The sequence below is a fragment of the Podarcis tiliguerta genome (genome assembly GCF_965153285.1).
Source record: "Podarcis tiliguerta genome assembly, chromosome: 13".
NCBI lineage: Eukaryota > Metazoa > Chordata > Lepidosauria > Squamata > Lacertidae > Podarcis > Podarcis tiliguerta.
The window spans coordinates 28,863,758-28,880,760 of record NC_139546.1 but is presented as its reverse complement, the minus strand read 5'-3'; the positions used below and the strand labels follow the sequence as shown (position 1 = coordinate 28,880,760).

The window sequence follows — 17,003 nt, the reverse complement described above, 5'->3', positions numbered from 1 at the left end:
GGACACCAAAACCTGCATTCCTGTACCCGTGAAAATCTACGAAAGCATATATATATATATATATATATACATATATATATATATATGGGAAAAGCACTGTGTATACTCATGTATTAAAGTATAGGCACATTAACAGAACAATATTCAGTCCCTGATTCTAAAACAAATGAGGCATTTGGGATTACGGCCATTGGGAATTATGAAGAAATTGTAAGTGTTTAAAAAAATATATATCGGATTAATAATTCTCTTCTAGACTTGAGATCTACACCCAACACTATTTGAATTATTTCCTAGGAACTTTCCAAAATGATTTCCCACACCCTTTTAATAAATCGGCACCGTTAATAAATCCTTCCACTTGATTAGATGCTGCATTTCAGTACAGAAATTTGAGTCAAAGGGGAGAGAGAAGAAGACGGAGAGGAACTATTTAGAATTTATTACTATTCATGCTGCTAGATTTTATTCTGTCCTCATCACCCTACTCACATACTTGTGATATCAGTGCAATCTGGAAGATAAATCACTAACTGGGGGACGATTCACTTTGAAAAACTTATACTTCTTCTTTTCAAGGAATACAAAGAGGCAAGTCCTTTGTTTAATTTTCTTATTGCTATATTGAGATATTATTCACATTTTTTTAAAAAAGGAAATAATACTAACTAACTGATTTGTACATTTATGTCAATCTTTATGTTTAAATACTATATAATATTGATGCCTACATTTAATAATTGAAATCCAAAATATATGTGTACAGTCAAGAGAGCCATATTCCCAATGTGTTGCTAAATTCTTGAATGATTTTAAAAGGACTTCAACGTATCATTCAATGGATTGTGCCTGTTGTGTCTAATTGAATCTCTCAGCCTCTATATCATCACAGTCAAAATGCAGACGCAAACATCATTTAAAAGCTTTTTTAATTTTTAATTTTTTATCCATCACATTCTTCCAATGAGCTTAGGGTGGAATATATGGTAGCCACCCACACACTATCCTTCCAACAACCTTGTAAATAATGTTAAGTCAAGAAATTGGCCTACAGAGAGCTGAATTAAATGTAATACATTTTATGGGTTTAACAATTTTTTCAGCGGTTTGCAAGTAGAAGATACATATGGAGGGGAGGGAACCTAGATCAGTGGGAGATGGTGGGTGTTTAAATACTTTGCCTTTTGTTGTGGTTTCAGTCCAGACTAGTCCCCTGCATCTGTTATTTATACTGGAAGTAAAGCTTCCACTGGTGAGAATGGTACTCAACACCCAGTGTATAGAGCAGGTGTGGTATGTATGTGGCAGGTAGAATCCAGATTGAGATTGCAGCAGGAGACTAACAAAAGATTTTCCTACTGCCTCCAAAGTATAGCCTTCACATAAATTAACATATTTTAAAAAATCAAACAATTATCAGTTGTGTGAATGATGCCACATTTAGTTTATCCTGAAGCACTGTGACTGAAAGGATTGGAATTTTTCATTCCCTCATTGAAGTCCATCTTCTATACTAGCAATAGCTAACATGGTGTCTTCCATAGATCTATTCATTTTACTTATTTCATAAAATTTATATACTGCTTGATCATAGAAGACATCAAAGTGGTTACTGAAAGATTGGTGCTGTTGGACTACAGCCCCCATCATCCATAGTCAGCATGTCAAATGCTCAAAGATAATGGGAGCTGTCGTCAAATATCATCTGGAGGTCACTACATTGATATTCCCTGAATTATTCAAAAATGGATCTATTTTTAAAAAGTTTTATTTGGAATGACTTCCAATATAATCAACATGTATTCATTTGATAAAATGTTGCCCACGGATATACCTAAAGTGAAAAGAAAGGAATGAAATGAATTGTTTCCACTTTGATTAAAAACTGACAGAAGCATTGTATTTTTGTCCATTTTCTAAAATTATTAATCTATTTGCTTCCTCTAACATTATTGAAGGCTACCCTGCTCAGAGATGGTAAGTAATAGATTGAGGAACAATTACTGGGTTACATTTTTTAAAACATCTTTTTTTAAATTTTGTATCTACCTCATGCTCTCTAACCATAAAACCAAACATTGACAATCACTTCTTAATGTATACCTTTACATATAGGCACAATACTATGTGTGATAATGAAAACTCACAGGACAATAAATAAACGGTAAGAAAGAGAAAGGAGATCAAGAGATAATGCATCTCCCTTTCTTCTGTTTCAGGTCTACACCCATGCAAGACGTAGGGGAAAATGAGACGGAAGTAACAGAATTTATCCTTGTGGGGTGGTCAGATCGACCCAAGGCAAGAATGGGATTGATGGTCCTCTTCATTGTATCCTATGCAGTCATCCTTGTTGGAAATGGACTCATTATTGTGGTGGTCATAAATGACTCCCGGTTGCACAGTCCTATGTACTTTTTCCTCTGTAATTTGTCCATCATTGACCTTTGTTTCTCATCGACTGGCATCCCACAATCCATAGTCAACTGTTTAGTGGATAGACCTGTTATGTCCCTTCCACTGTGCTATTCTCAAATTCTTCTGGGTCTCCTTTTTGGAACGTGTGAATGTTTGCTGCTGGCTGTCATGGCTTATGATCGCTATGTGGCCATTTCCAACCCACTGCGATATACGCTCATCATGAACAGGAATATTTGTATCACCTTTGCTGCTATGACATGGACTACTGCCTTCATGGTTACAATAGTTCCCTGTCTTGCGAAGCCAGCACGATTCTGTGGGAACAATGAGGTGGACCATTTAGTATGTGAATTCAAAGCTGTCTTTAAGTTACTCTGCACTGATACCTCTGCTGATACATTGGGCATGTTTTTTACAAGCACATTCACACTTGTTTTCCCTCTGATTTTCATCGTTTTTTCTTATATGCGCATTCTTGTTGCCATCATGAGAATGCACTCAGATTCTGAAGGGGGTAGGATGAAGGCTTTTTCTACATGTGGGTCTCATTTGGCTGTGGTGGTCATGTACTATGGCTCATGTATGGCCTCCTACCTCACCCCTCAGAGTAAAGAAACCCATTTAGGTGACAAGATAATTTTTGTATTTTACGCAATAGCCACCCCCATGTTTAATCCTCTGATTTATACACTCCGGAATCAGGAAGTAATGGGGTCATTGAAGAGACTGGTGAGTGGAAAAAAGTAATACAGAAGTATGTTATTAGATGCTTTTAGTCCACTGATATATATTGGTGTTTTCCTATATATAAACTGTTATATTCATACCCCAATCCAATCTTTTTAAAAAAACAAAAAAACAAACTTGATTTGGTAGTTTATTTAAAATAAATAGGAATATGTCCGAATTTAACTCTGATTCTCAACAAATTGTGTATATGTATATGTGTGCTCATGTACATAAGGTGTTTATTTAAAAATTAAAATTAAAATGTAAGATTTCAGACTACTTCTGTCCATTTGCATTGATCATCACAAAATAAAATAAATTGGTTGTTCAGGAGCTATACTGCCTGCACAGTCTGGCTCTGGAATTAGACAGACACTCAAGTGCCCAGTTCCTGATGCCAGGCTATTCCTAGTCTAGCCTCTGTGGCAGATAGGACAGAAACTATTGGCATACCCCATTAAAAGCTCCTTATGTCCCCTGAAGATCTCAAAACCCAAGCAGGTTTGTATGTGAGAAGAAGGTCTTTCAGATAGCTTGGACCTAAACCACATAGGGATTTATACATCATAAAACTAGTGCTTTGAATTGTGCAGGAAACAGGCTGGAAGCCAGCCTCCATTGTTTTACCAAGAGAGTTGTATGCTACCTATTACCAGCCCCAGTCAACCATCTGGCTGCAGGTCTTTGACCCAGATGAAGTTTCTAAGTCGTTTTCAAAGACAGCCCCACATCATGCATTATAGTAATCCGAACAGGATGTAACTAAGGAATATATCACAGCGGCCAAATCAGATATATAAAGGAATGGGTGAAGCTGGCAACAGGTTCATTACTTCCAAAAGCTGTCCGAAAGCACTCCTGGCCGCTGAAGAGACCTGGGCATTTAGGCTGCGAACTTCTATCTTCAGAGGGAACGTTACTCCATCTAGGACTGGCAGAATTAGGTGAAAGCGTAACTAAAAACGCCTATGTTCATGAAAACAACACACAAAAATGCATTGCAACTCAGAAAATTGCTTGCAATATTAATCAAAACTGCACACAAAATGTGTATCTTTGGAGAAATGTGATGTAATGTGATGAATTTTAATGAGGAAAGTTTTTACCCCCATGCAAAGTACAGTACTGCAGAAATGTGGAGACCATAATTCTGCATACTTTCCAAGTGTCCCTATTTTCCAGGGACATATTGTTACATGGACAAAGTTTATATAATTCTTACTGCAGTTCCTCTTGAAGCAAACTGTTGCAGACTACAGACTCTGGACCTTTTAGGTAATTCCTGACTCCCTCTCTCTCCTCTACCCCAGCTTACTCTCTCAGTTGTGAAATCTTGATCACAACTCTGTGACATTTAAATGGGCCCATCTATTGTATTACTATAGCCATCTAACTGAGAGCATCAATGGGGTCTGATGTACTTGTCAAGAGACTTATTTCAGATTTTGGATACCAAAGGAGGCGTATGTTCTGTGCCCACATCTGAGAGTGAGGGAGATATGGGGAAGAGCCTCAGAAAGGATATTTCAGAAAGGGAGGGGGAGGCTCCTTCAAAAGGTGCTTTTGCCAAGAACTTCAAGACAGTCTCTATGTCTTAAAACTACAGATAAATCTGAAGCAGCCTCTCCCCTCTTTAAACAAGGGGGCAGATGGCAACAGAGTTGTGACTTTTTTGGTCATGGACCATTTGTGATAGCTCCACATCTCTCATGTGGAGATAAATGGTCTGGGGATAAATGATAATGCCAAATTGCCAATGGTAAGCAAGCCTAGGACTGATCACTGCCCAAATGGAAGTCAGCCTTGAAAAACCATAAAGATCCATGGCTGAAGAAAGCTGGGACACAAAAATGCTAAACCAATAATAATACTGGCAAGGATGCTACATAAATTCCGCTGGAGGAATGATCTGAAATCAACATGGCATTTCACATTGACTGATATTTAACAATTATTTTACCTTCAAGTTGGTTTTTGCAATGTTATTTACTGCGGTCATAAGTTTTAGTTATGGAGTAACTTCAGAAAGTAATGAGACATTTGGGAATGCACCCAATGGGAAGACAAAAAGCAGAGTACTAAAATAAAATCTAGCCCATTGTTTCCTATATAAAAACTCCCATTGAAAATTAGTTACATCTCTATTAATTTACTCAGGCGCCATCTGTGTGGTTTTCTTGGCACTTAAAAAATAATAATAATCCTGATACTCCAGTGCTAATTCTTCTGAATGCTCAAACTATTAGTGCATTAAAAGGTAATGTAAATTGTATTTGTATTAATGAATAGGACTATTTCAAACCAGGATTTCTACCAAGTTATTTCTTTTCTAGTTTTGCTTACAGTTAAATTCTACCTATGTTTTCTTTTTTAAAACAACAACACCACAGTTTTAACCAACTTGATGCAACTAGCTAATACATAAAGTATGGATAGTACTATTAAAATAGATAATATAAAGAAGTAGAATTTCTTCAATGGCTTTTGATTTCAAGGAGTTTTAAGAAGGTAATGAATTTTCTTACACATTTTATTCTTTATAATAATTATACATCATAATACATGTTTTATGCATTTATATCAATTTTGTTCCATATATAATGTGCAAAATACTATTCTCTCCCTCACTCTCCTAGAAACAACAGTAAGTAGTCATTAGTATTATAATAAAATTATTGATGTTTCCATTGGCTGTGTAATTTTCTTACTAGGGGGCTGCAACCACTGGTAGTCACAGTCTAAGTACTAAATGACCAGTTAAAATTAATAGAAATGGCTATTCAAGGTTTGCTCATTTCTGTTTTTCTGACTGTATGGGGAAGGGAGAAATGAAACTGTTGTGGATAAAATGTTCACCATGTTATTTTCTTGTTCTGTTTCACAAGACATATATTTGCATCATAAATTTTCCTTAAAAGTTTACATTGTGGAAAGGAAATATGTGTCCTTTTACCCTCTAAATGGCCACCCATGAAATAATAATAATAATCTAATAATAATAACCAGACCCTCCAAATCTCTATATTTTCCAAGGACAGTCCTGGATTTACAGAAGGCATCCTAGTTTTTAATTTGGCCCCAGAATGTCCCACTTTTCCTTAGGGCATCCCTATTTCATTGGAGAAATGTTGGAGGGTGTGGAGTCATGGGACCCCTGAGCCAATGCGATAAGTAACTGTACAGACTTTAGGAGAAATCTGAAGGCAGCCTTGTGTAGGAAAGTTTTTTTAACGCTTAAAGTTTTATTAAATTTACATATATACTGGAAGTTGCCCAGAGTGGCTTGGTCAACAGAGTCAGGTGTGCAGAGTAGAATTCTTCTTCTTCTTCTTCTTCTTCTTCTTCTTCTTCTTCTTCTTCTTCTTCTACTTGACTAGGACAGCCCTATTTTAATCAGAGAAATGGAGGGTATGATAATTTAAGAAAGTTCAGTGGTTGGAGTCTCTTACTTGAGTATAAGAGACGTTTACTGAGGCAAAGTAGAGGTATAGGCTTAGCAATAGGCAGTGAGTCACAGAAGCCTTTGCACTCTAGCCAGGTGACAGGAAAGGCGAGAGTAGGTAGCCTAGAAAGAATAGTTCAGCCCTGCAGAGTCCAAGATCGGGGCAAAGAGTTCAGAACTGAAAAGAAGCGACCGAGTTGTCACAACAGGTCGGGCTAGATGAGCTTGGTGGCAAACTCTTTTGAGTGTGCAGACCCTTGCTGTGTCAGGGGAGGGGTACGTCCATAGACTAGTTCCTGCACACACACTCACACTCCTCTCTATCATCTGTCTAGGCAAGCAAGAGACATGATCAGACTTCAAATGCATATTTCAGCCATGTACTTAAGGGTTCAAAACAGAGTTGCTGAGTGTTGCAACCTTGAAAGAAAAGAAAGGCCGGGGGGGGGGGGCAGAGACCCAGAGGGTTGCATTCAACTCCTGGATCTGAGGGTCCCCAACCCTGCTATAGAAGGGGGTGTGCAAAGAAGGAAACATATTTCTTTCCATACTCTTCTATGTTTCTTCATGCCAAGAGTCTAGAAATCAACTCCTTAATTTGTGAATGGCATTGTTTAGTTTCCAAACTGATAGTCACTCATCTACCTGAATTCACTATTACAGAGAATTCTGGCCCTTGAAAGTTATGGACCAAAGTCATATTTATAGTATTATGTAGAAGGATTACTCTGTTTCTAAAGATGCAAGATAGGAGAAATTAATGGAAAATTCCATTGGAAAAGGCACTACCTTCCTTTCCCTCAATAAAATAAAAAGTAATATATAAATACACCAGTGCTTTTATATTTTTGCTCTTTTTATATGTTTTTATCATTCTTTTTTACTGTTTTTATGTTATCCTTTTTAACACTTAGGGATTAAACAAAATTAAGTTGCTTAGAAATAATGGTAAATAAAGGAATAAAATAATTAACTCAACCATAACAATTCTAGACACAAAATAACATTGTAAATGTTCCCTGGGATCTCCACATCTCAGGCATTTTGTGTCAGCCCACATTAATACACTCATCTGAGACTTAGATGTTTTTTATGCTCACAAATTTTCCTATATGGTCACATTTAATCTCACAGTCTGATGCTTTATGCTTCATCTTCTGTTACATAAACTAGGCAAATAAATTTGTTCAACTGTATTCTAATCTATTTCAAAACTATTTAAATATCATTATTTATCTCTCCCCGTCCCCGTCTTATCAGCCTTTATGCAGGAAGTAGGAGAAAATGAGACCGCAGTGACTGAATTTGTTCTCATTGGATGGTCTGGCCGCCCCAAGGCAAGGATGGGTTTAATGGTGTTCATGATAATTGCATATTTGATTACAGTTGTTGGAAATGGACTCATTGTGGTGGTGGTCATAGCTGATCCCCGGCTCCACAACCCCATGTATTTTTTCCTGTGCAATTTGTCGATCCTTGATCTGTGCATGTCATCATCTGGAGTCCCCCAGTCTATAGCCAACTGCATGGTGGACAGACCTGTCGTATCTTTTCCTTTATGCCTCACCCAACTCTACACTGGCCTTTTCTTTGGCACAACCGAATGCTTCCTTCTTGCTGTCATGGCTTATGATCGATTCATTGCCATCTCCAACCCACTGCGCTACATGCTCATAATGAACAATACAGTTTGCACCGTCTTGGCTTCTGTGACTTGGTTTAGTGCCTTTATGCTAACCGTAGTTCCCTGCCTTGCAAAGCCAGCTAGATTCTGTGGAAACAATGAGGTGGACCATTTATCATGTGAATTTAAAGCTGTTTTCAAACTCATTTGTACAGATACCTCTATGAGCCAAATAAGCATATTCTTCACTAGCACTGTGACACTGGTTCTGCCCCTTGGCTTCATCCTTTTTTCTTACATGCGTATCCTTGCAGCTATCCTGAGGATGAAATCAGGAGGCAGGATAAAGGCATTTTCCACCTGTGGGTCCCACCTGGCTGTGGTTTGCATGTTCTATGGCACATGCATATTTACATACCTCCTCCCTCAAAATAAGAACACGCGTTTAGTTGACAAAATAATTTCTGCATTTTATGGAGTGCTGACGCCCATGTTTAATCCTTTAATTTATACACTCAGAAACCAGGAAGTGTTGGGAGCATTGAAGAAGCTTATGTTTACAAAAAGCTTATAGGTAACTAATTACTTTTAAAATAACTTATTTTGTGTGTAGATGTCTTATCTGTAACTGAAATCTGTTATCTGAAAACTGTTGTGTCTGTTGTACATACCCATCCCAATTTCCAGTCTAGAAATTTAAAATGGTTCTTTTAAATAGTATCTCTATGTAGAACACTAACTGTGGTAGGAAATGAAATGTTCATCTTAATTTCTACTCACATTGTCATTTGGGGCTGAGACAACTCTTAAACATGCAAATCTTCCACAACATTTGCAGCTGGAAGTGGTGAAGTGCCAGTTAAACCTGCTAAATGTGTGAACTGGTTATTGTTGTTGTTGTTTAGTCGTTTAGTCGTGTCCGACTCTTCGTGACCCCATGGACCTGAGCACGCCAGGCACTCCTGTCTTCCACTGCCTCCCGCAGTTTGGTCAGACTCATGTTTGTAGCTTCGAGAACACTGTCCAACCATCTCGTCCTCTGCTGTCCCCTTCTCCTTGTGCCCTCCATCTTTCCCAGCATCAGGGTCTTTTCCAGGGAGTCTTCTCTTCTCATGAGGTGGCCAAAGTATTGGAGCCTCAGCTTCACGATCTGTCCTTCCAGTGAGCACTCAGGGCTGATTTCCTTAAGAATGGATACGTTTGATCTTCTTGCAGCCCATGGGACTCTCAAGAGTCTCCTCCAGCACCATAATTCAAAAGCATCAATTCTTCGGCAATCAGCCTTCTTTATGGTCCAGCTCTCACTTCCATACATCACTACTGGGAAAACCATGGCTTTAACTATGTGGACCTTTGTTGGTAAGGTGATGTCTCTGCTTTTTAAAATGCTGAAACTGGTTATTAGAACTGAACTGGTTATTAGAACCACTGAATATTCAGTCACTTCAATAGTTTGCATTGATTGGTTTATAACATATATTTGTAATATGTGATTCGGTGTGTTTTAATTTGCTCTGCTCCGCTTAGAGATGTTGAATATATTAATTGGTATAGAAATAATAATTATATAATAATTATATTATATGCAGCCATCTGACTGAAAAATATTTTCATTTTACCAAGCTGGTGCACCTGACAATAGATGTCATTGCCCAATATTCTATTATAACAATATTATAAAATATATGGTTTCAGAGCATTACAGAAGTAGTACAGGAAGTTCATAGCCTTTCCTTGCTTCAAAAATGGGGTTGTCAGAAATGCACCTCTTGAAACCGAAGTTGCATTTTAGCAACAGAGAGAGGCTTTTAACTTAGGACTTCTCCTCCTTGTATACTAGTGGGTTTATTCTAATGGAAAGGATCATGACAATATTTCTATCAATAACCTAAGAATTTTCCTCCCCCAGTGTTTGCAAATAGTCTTCTATCTGTATAAGCCTCTTTCAAATTACACACACACACCCCAATAGCCTAAAATGCCCTACCTTTTACTTTCTAGCTATTCTGGCTTCACCTTTCTGGCTATTCATTATTCTAAAGATGAATTGACTAAGAACATATAAAATTAGTGCTGTGCCAAAATTTTATCCAGTATCTTAAAAACCATTTTAAAACCATTCATCATCAACTGATGGGGGGGGGTATTCAAAAACTATCAAAGGCAAAAGCAAATTCCAGTGAAATTATCATGGGCAGTGCAGGGGACGGGGTTGGTTGTGTTCAATTATTTTCAAAGAGGCCAAAGGGGACTAGTGAGTGTCCTTCCTACAAATCAATTTCACAGTTATCTGGATTCTGTTTTGTAGAAAAGCATCACTGTTAGGATATGAGACCCATTTTTTTATGTTTTTGTAGTTCTGGAGACAAGTGGAGAGCATTTCAACAAGCTGTCCCAGCCAGAGTATACTTGAGACTTATGTGGAAGGCAATTTAATCAGCATCAACACCTGCAGCCTCCCAGGAGCTCCTGCCTCCTGAAAAACTAGCCAAGCTTTCTTGTATGTGTCTGGTTGTTCTCCATTGTTATTCTTTTTATTTTCTGAAAGTAGATGATTTCATCTTAAAGAGGTCAATGTGGATATAAATAAATGCAGCGAGAGGAGGAGGAGGAGGAGGACTTCTGTTAAGAACCATATGCACTGAGGTCAGGCTATCAGCAATTCATAACTACCTTTCCCAGTTTCCCACACTTCAGTGAAAAGATTGGATAATTCCTCCCAATGCAGCTTTTTCACAGCAGGAAACCCAGGTAGCAAGGAAGGCTGTAGAACTCTGAATAAATGTTTAATGGAAAGAAATAAGAAACACACAGTCCCCCCCCCCCACGCCAGCCACTTCACAGTGATAAAGGAAGCTCAGAACCACACCAGAATCCACTGGAATCCAGTGTCCCAAGAAAGAGATAGGAAAATGGAAGCCCCTTTTACAAGGGAAGAAAACTTTTGAGAAAAGTGGAGAATAGGCTTTGGCACAGCACTACATAGAAATTCTGCAAAGGTCTCATGCTGTTAAGAAGAATATATTACTAGTTGGAAAGTTAAGCAAACAAGACTCTCTCATTGAGAGAGAGTAACAGATTTGAATACATTTCCCCATGTGCATACTAAGAAACTTTCTGTCGTCCTCATCTTTATGGTGACTCAGCTCTTTGAGTGATGAGCAGATTTTTAAAATAGATAGGAAAAAGAGGTAAAAATACACAAATTTTTACCTCATAGAGGTAAAAGCCTGTTTCTATGTATATGGCAGAGCTCTGGACTGGGTTGAATAAGAGTGTAATGTGGAAAGCCAAAGCATCAGCCTGACAGAACTGAGAAAAAAGAAAGAGTGGGAAGAAATCTCTATAATATTTTTTTAATGCATTAGAATTGAAGAGAAAGTAAATTTACACTCAAACTTTAATCTTTTAATGTATCTAATCATAAATACACTCTACATCACCATCATCATCATCACCATCATCACCACCACCACCAACATCATCATCAGATATGGGACTAAATAGTCCCCCAGAACTGACTGGGATTGAACCTGTTAAAGACCTTCTGTATCACAGTAATAGGGCTCTGCATCAGGCTAAGAAGACTGATAATCTCTGTGATATGTATCAGTTTTATTCTTAGATGAATTGTGGTGGAACTACAATGCAAACAACAATAAACAATAATAAACAATAATAGGAGTAAGTCTCTCCTTGACCCATCCAGTCCCCCTTTCCCAAATACCCGCTTTAGGGACTTATACTGGTGTGAGTTATACCAGGGCAGCCCTGAAGTGAGACATGTACTCTCATGTATCTCTGGTTCACCTGGGAGGTAAGGAACATACGCTGAGCTATCCGTGGCTGAGCCCTGACCTACCCAAGAAAGTACAAGATTAGCCAAATCCAAATTCTTTTGCCCTGGTGGATCCTGGGTCTGGTTTGTGCTGTAAACATGGATCTTTCATTTCTACTATAAAATAATGCTACAGCCACTATTAGAATAGAATAGAACTGGGTTTATTTGTATATAAACACACTTGACTTCTACAAGAAGTTAAAATGCAAAAACAGAGCAAAATTCACAGCAGCATTTCCAAGCATCTGGGTGGGCTTGTCTAATCAAGAATGTTTTTAGTAGACCCCTAAAAGGATTCACTAAAGGGTCCTGCTTGATATTAATAGGCAGGAAGTTAAAATGAAGCAAAACACAACCCTCAACTCCACAACTCTTGCAGTATTGCGGCTCCTGCACACAGGAAGGAGAGATCTACAAGAAAGCAAGTGTCAATCTTATAGGCCCTTTAAATGAAATAAGTTGCTGAATGATAACCTGTTTTTCTTCTTCCAGAAAGGTATACTATTGACTTAGTGTTGCTTTATACAGGGAGTGACTATTGGAACATATGCAGAAACAATAACAGTGAATGCAGGGCAAATACTATAGAGAAAATACTATAGTGGAAGTGGTGGTGTACACTGCAAATATATTAACAATGCCAAGCTGCAATCGCAACTGATAGTATAGTTACAAAACAGACAAGAATAAATTACATCACTGCTAACGTTACAACAAACAGAATTGCAGGGAAATACATTTTTGAAGAATTCTGGATGGTGAACATTCATTTAAAGGGCCTGCAATATTAATCTGAAGTTTGCTGAACCTAAAATGAAATCTGGTGAAAATAAAACATACACAATTAGGTGATTTACAAGGGAAACATCCAAATAAAAAAGCTATGTATCTATTTAATATGTCATGTCTGGTTTTTTCTTACCTATCAGTTTTTTCAATGCTCCCAAGACTTCTTGGTTTCTGAGTGTATAAATTAAAGGATTAAACATGGGAGTCAGCACTGAATTGAATGGCGATATTATTTTATCTATCTCATGTGTCCCTGCATTTTGTGGAAGGAGGTAAGTGAATATAGCTGTGCCATAGTACATGATCACTACAGTCAGATGGGAACCACAGGTGGAGAAAGCCTTTGTCCTACCTCCTTCTGAGTGGATCCTAAGGATGGTCACAAGAATGCGCATGTAGGAAAAAAGGATGAAGCCCAGAGGGAGAACCAGTGTCAAAGTGCTAGTGAAGTACATGCTTATCTGGCTTGAAGAGGACTCTGCACAAATGAGCTTAATAATAGATTTAACTTCACATCCTATATGGTCAACCTCATTGTTTCCACAGAATCGAATGGGATTAGTAATGGATGGAATCACAGTAATCATAAAGGAAGCAGTCCATGTTGCAGTGGCAAGGAGGATGCACACTGTTCTGTTCATAATCATGGTGTAGCGCAGTGGATTAGAAATGGCAACATAACGATCGTAAGCCATGACAGCCAGAAGGAAACATTCTGTTGTACCAAACAGAAGAAGAGAATACATCTGTGCATAGCACAAAGGAAGAAGCATTACAGGTCTGTCCACTAAGCAATTAGCTATCGATTGTGGGATTGCTGTTGTTGTGAGGCAGAGGTCAAGGATGGCCAAATTGCAGAGGAAGAAATACATGGGATTATGAAGCTTCGGATCGTGTATGACTACCAAGATAATAAGTCCATTTCCAATTACTATTATTGAATAGGAAATTATCAAAAAGGTCATTAAAGCCATTCTTGATTTGGGTCGATCTGACCACCCAGTGAGAATAAATTCAGTCACTTCTGTCTCATTTTCTCCCGCTTGCTGCATGAAGATGGATCTGAAAGTTTACAGTATGTTATATATTATATATTAGCACATTTAAATACATTTAATTAGAACAAACTATTGTGCACCGTGGTTGGTCTATTTTGGAATCGTAGTTCATGCACAAGCAGCAGATGCTGCTGTAGAAGATTTCCTGAACTGCATCATATGAGATCGCATGATAGGTTGCTTCTCAAATCCCCACTTAAAAACAATAAACTGGGAGAAGATTCTAGACTAACCTTCTAGCTGATATGCAAGGCTGAAAGTTGCAACTGTGTCTAACACTCATTCTTTTCATTGAGCCTATAAAATCTTTCAAGAAAGATATCCCAGGATTTTGGCAACTGATCAGTCTTTACACAACACATGCACACAAAAGCTCACACCAATAGCAAACTTAGTTGGTCTCTAAGGTACTACTGGAAGGATTTTTTTTATTTTGTTTCGACTACGGCAGACCAACACAGCTACCTACCTGTAACTAGAAAAACACATATATGTATATTTTCTATATCATATTGTAGGAAGATGTAATGAAGAGAATCAGAAACAATACATTGAAAAGCATACTATGGTCACAGATATTTTCAATTAACCCAAATAGTAAGTTATATTGCACTTTTTTGAAACACAATGTTATGCATATTTACTCATCATTGCTGCTATGTTCTGTGAGGCTTAGTTCCGGGGAGGTATTCATAAGACAGCAACTTTATTTTCATGCATATTAAAATACACCTATACATTAACTACTGTTTAATTATGTTGAGTTTAATAATTCAAGGAAGAGTCTGATAATAGAGCCTGACATATAACTGAGAGAAAAACACCCCAATCCTGACAATAGTTAGTCAGCTAAGTCATCACCCAGGATACTTCAATTCCATTTCTTTTCCAACTGAGTTTTGCTTATCTCTCTACCCTCCTCCAATAGTGAGTCAGCATTCCACTGGCCACTGAGCATGAAGTTTATTCCCCATTGAGCTACCTCAGGTGTTACCCACTTGGGGTTTTTATCCTAAAAAGAAAATCGTGTACATCTGCAAAACTTCATCCTAAAAAGTAAATGGTGCACAACTGCTAAACCTTTGGTTCTCACCCCCCACCACAAGCCTTCTGATAAATTTCCCTTTCTTCATTCCAAAAGTGGGATAGGAGTATTTTAGGATTAAAGAAAAAAGAAAAAGAAATAAACAATGAAAAATAAATGTGTCTGCATAAGCAATGGCACTACTACCAAACAGACTGGATGAGAATTCTTACAATGAGGACAACGAAAAGTAGGCAAAAATTATACTTGCCTTCTTAAATCTCATTGAACTCAGAAGAAGATAATCCACTGTTTTTGGATTGCCTAGTGTGTTTAAGAAGTCGGCATTTACAGATTCATAAAAAGAAAGAAAAATGCAGACAAACTGCTTGAATAAAACTCCCCATATCATCTGTGCAAATGAATGGAGAAATAGCTATCTGGCCTTCAGTGGGAGATATTATTTAAGAAACTATGGCATAGCATTTTATTTGCATACTTATTTACTTACTGTTTTTTATTCCCTCTGAGCAGATTCTCTATTGCCTCATTACTGTTTGAAATTATTACAGTTGTTTTAATTAGTAGAAGTTTTAATGGGTTGCCTACAACTAGTTTTCATGCTGAATTTGGAGAACTCCCTGTGCAAAACAGTGTAAACAAGCAAGAGTTTGTAGAAGTCTTCTGAAATTTCCTCTGTGAATTTGTCTAATCCTCTTTTAAAGCTATCCATGTTGGTGGCCATTGGCTGCCTCCTGTGGGAGCGAGTTCTAGAGTTTAACTATGTGCTGTATATAGAAGTACTTTCCTTTTGCTTTTCTGAATTTGCCAACATTCTATTTAAATGGATGTCCAAGAGTTCTAGTGGAGAGAGAGAGAGAGAGAGAGAGAGAGAGAGAGCTCTTCCACATCCATTTTATCTATCCCATGCATCATTTTAGAAACATCTATATTTTCATTTCTGAGGAATGATATAGAATGAAATGAAAAGGATATTTAAAATAACTTTTGTAACAAAACCTAGAAGTTTTTCTTTTGGGAATTATAGTGACCTAAATTGTATAGAAACTTATTCATGGATGCTACTACTGCGGCAAGAATGTTACTTGCCCCAAAATGGAAAGAAGCAGAAGTCTCAGCAAAGGCAGCATAGATACAAAAACTTATGGAATATGCAGAAATGGAGAAACTTACTGGAAAAAATAAGAAATCGAGATAACAAGCCTTTTATTAAAAAATGGAAATGGTTTATTGAATATTTAAAGATGATTTGTAAACAGATAAGAACATTGGCAGGATTATTGTAATAACCTGTGGTTTCACAAGAGTATATATTTAAAAAAGATGAATAAATGAGCACATTAATTTGGATATGCAGAAGATATTAAAAATAAATTTAAGGAACTGCAGAAAGAGGGGGAAGGAAGTCAAGTTTTGAAATGTCGAAATGATTGTAAAATTAGTGAAATGTATAAACTTGAAAAGTATAATCATTTTAAAAATAAAATAAAATAAATGGCTATCTTGTCACCACTTACTCTCCTTGTGATTCGAGGACCCGATCCCCGCTTGGGGAATAAAGACACGTGGACACAGTATATTAAGGCTAATAGGCAAGAAAAGGCCACAACTTTATTGATTACAGCATGTGAGAAGGTATTGCCTTAGGCATTGGACCACAGAACATTAGACTCCACCCACTCGGAGACGGGTGAGTCGGAAGAGGGGTTAACCACCAGTAGGGGGAGCCTGTTGATGCTAATACAACTATAAGTTCTCTCCTGATGTCACCGAGGGTCGTGCCATGGTCCCCTGCCCCACGGGCATTGGACAGGATCCAAGCATCTGGAGCCAGGATAGGCTCAGGCCCCTGACTCAGCCCAGCTGGTATTTGTTACAGGGGAACCTGTGCAGACTGGAACTCTTCAGGGTCAGGCCCCAGACTTGGTTCAGATGATGCCTGCCTGAGGCAAAGGATCCGGTGCAGACTGAGACTCCTCTGGTTCTGAGTCTGAGCCTGAGTCCCAGGCCATCACACAGAATTTCAAAACTTTCTCAAATTCACTTTACTTTCA

General features: G+C 37.9%; 3 protein-coding genes across 3 annotated transcripts; 2 read left to right on the top strand and 1 right to left on the bottom strand.

The window, feature by feature from the left end:
- Positions 1 to 2,307: 2,307 nt before the first annotated feature.
- Positions 2,308 to 3,168, top strand: LOC310663429 (olfactory receptor 13H1-like; the record flags this gene model as incomplete). Its single annotated transcript, XM_083411257.1, has 1 exon — positions 2,308 to 3,168. The coding sequence occupies one exon, from the start codon at positions 2,308 to 2,310 to the stop codon at positions 3,166 to 3,168; it is 861 nt and encodes a 286-aa protein (XP_083267383.1).
- A 4,689-nt stretch (positions 3,169 to 7,857) lies between these two features.
- LOC310662544 (olfactory receptor 13H1-like) lies at positions 7,858 to 8,790 on the top strand (the record flags this gene model as incomplete). The annotated part of the gene is made up of 1 exon (XM_083409480.1): positions 7,858 to 8,790. One exon carries the CDS (start codon positions 7,858 to 7,860, stop codon positions 8,788 to 8,790), a length of 933 nt encoding a protein of 310 aa, XP_083265606.1.
- Positions 8,791 to 12,950: 4,160 nt separating this feature from the next.
- LOC310662543 (olfactory receptor 13H1-like) lies at positions 12,951 to 13,898 on the bottom strand (the record flags this gene model as incomplete). The annotated part of the gene is made up of 1 exon (XM_083409479.1): positions 12,951 to 13,898. One exon carries the CDS (start codon positions 13,896 to 13,898, stop codon positions 12,951 to 12,953), a length of 948 nt encoding a protein of 315 aa, XP_083265605.1.
- Positions 13,899 to 17,003: the final 3,105 nt, after the last annotated feature.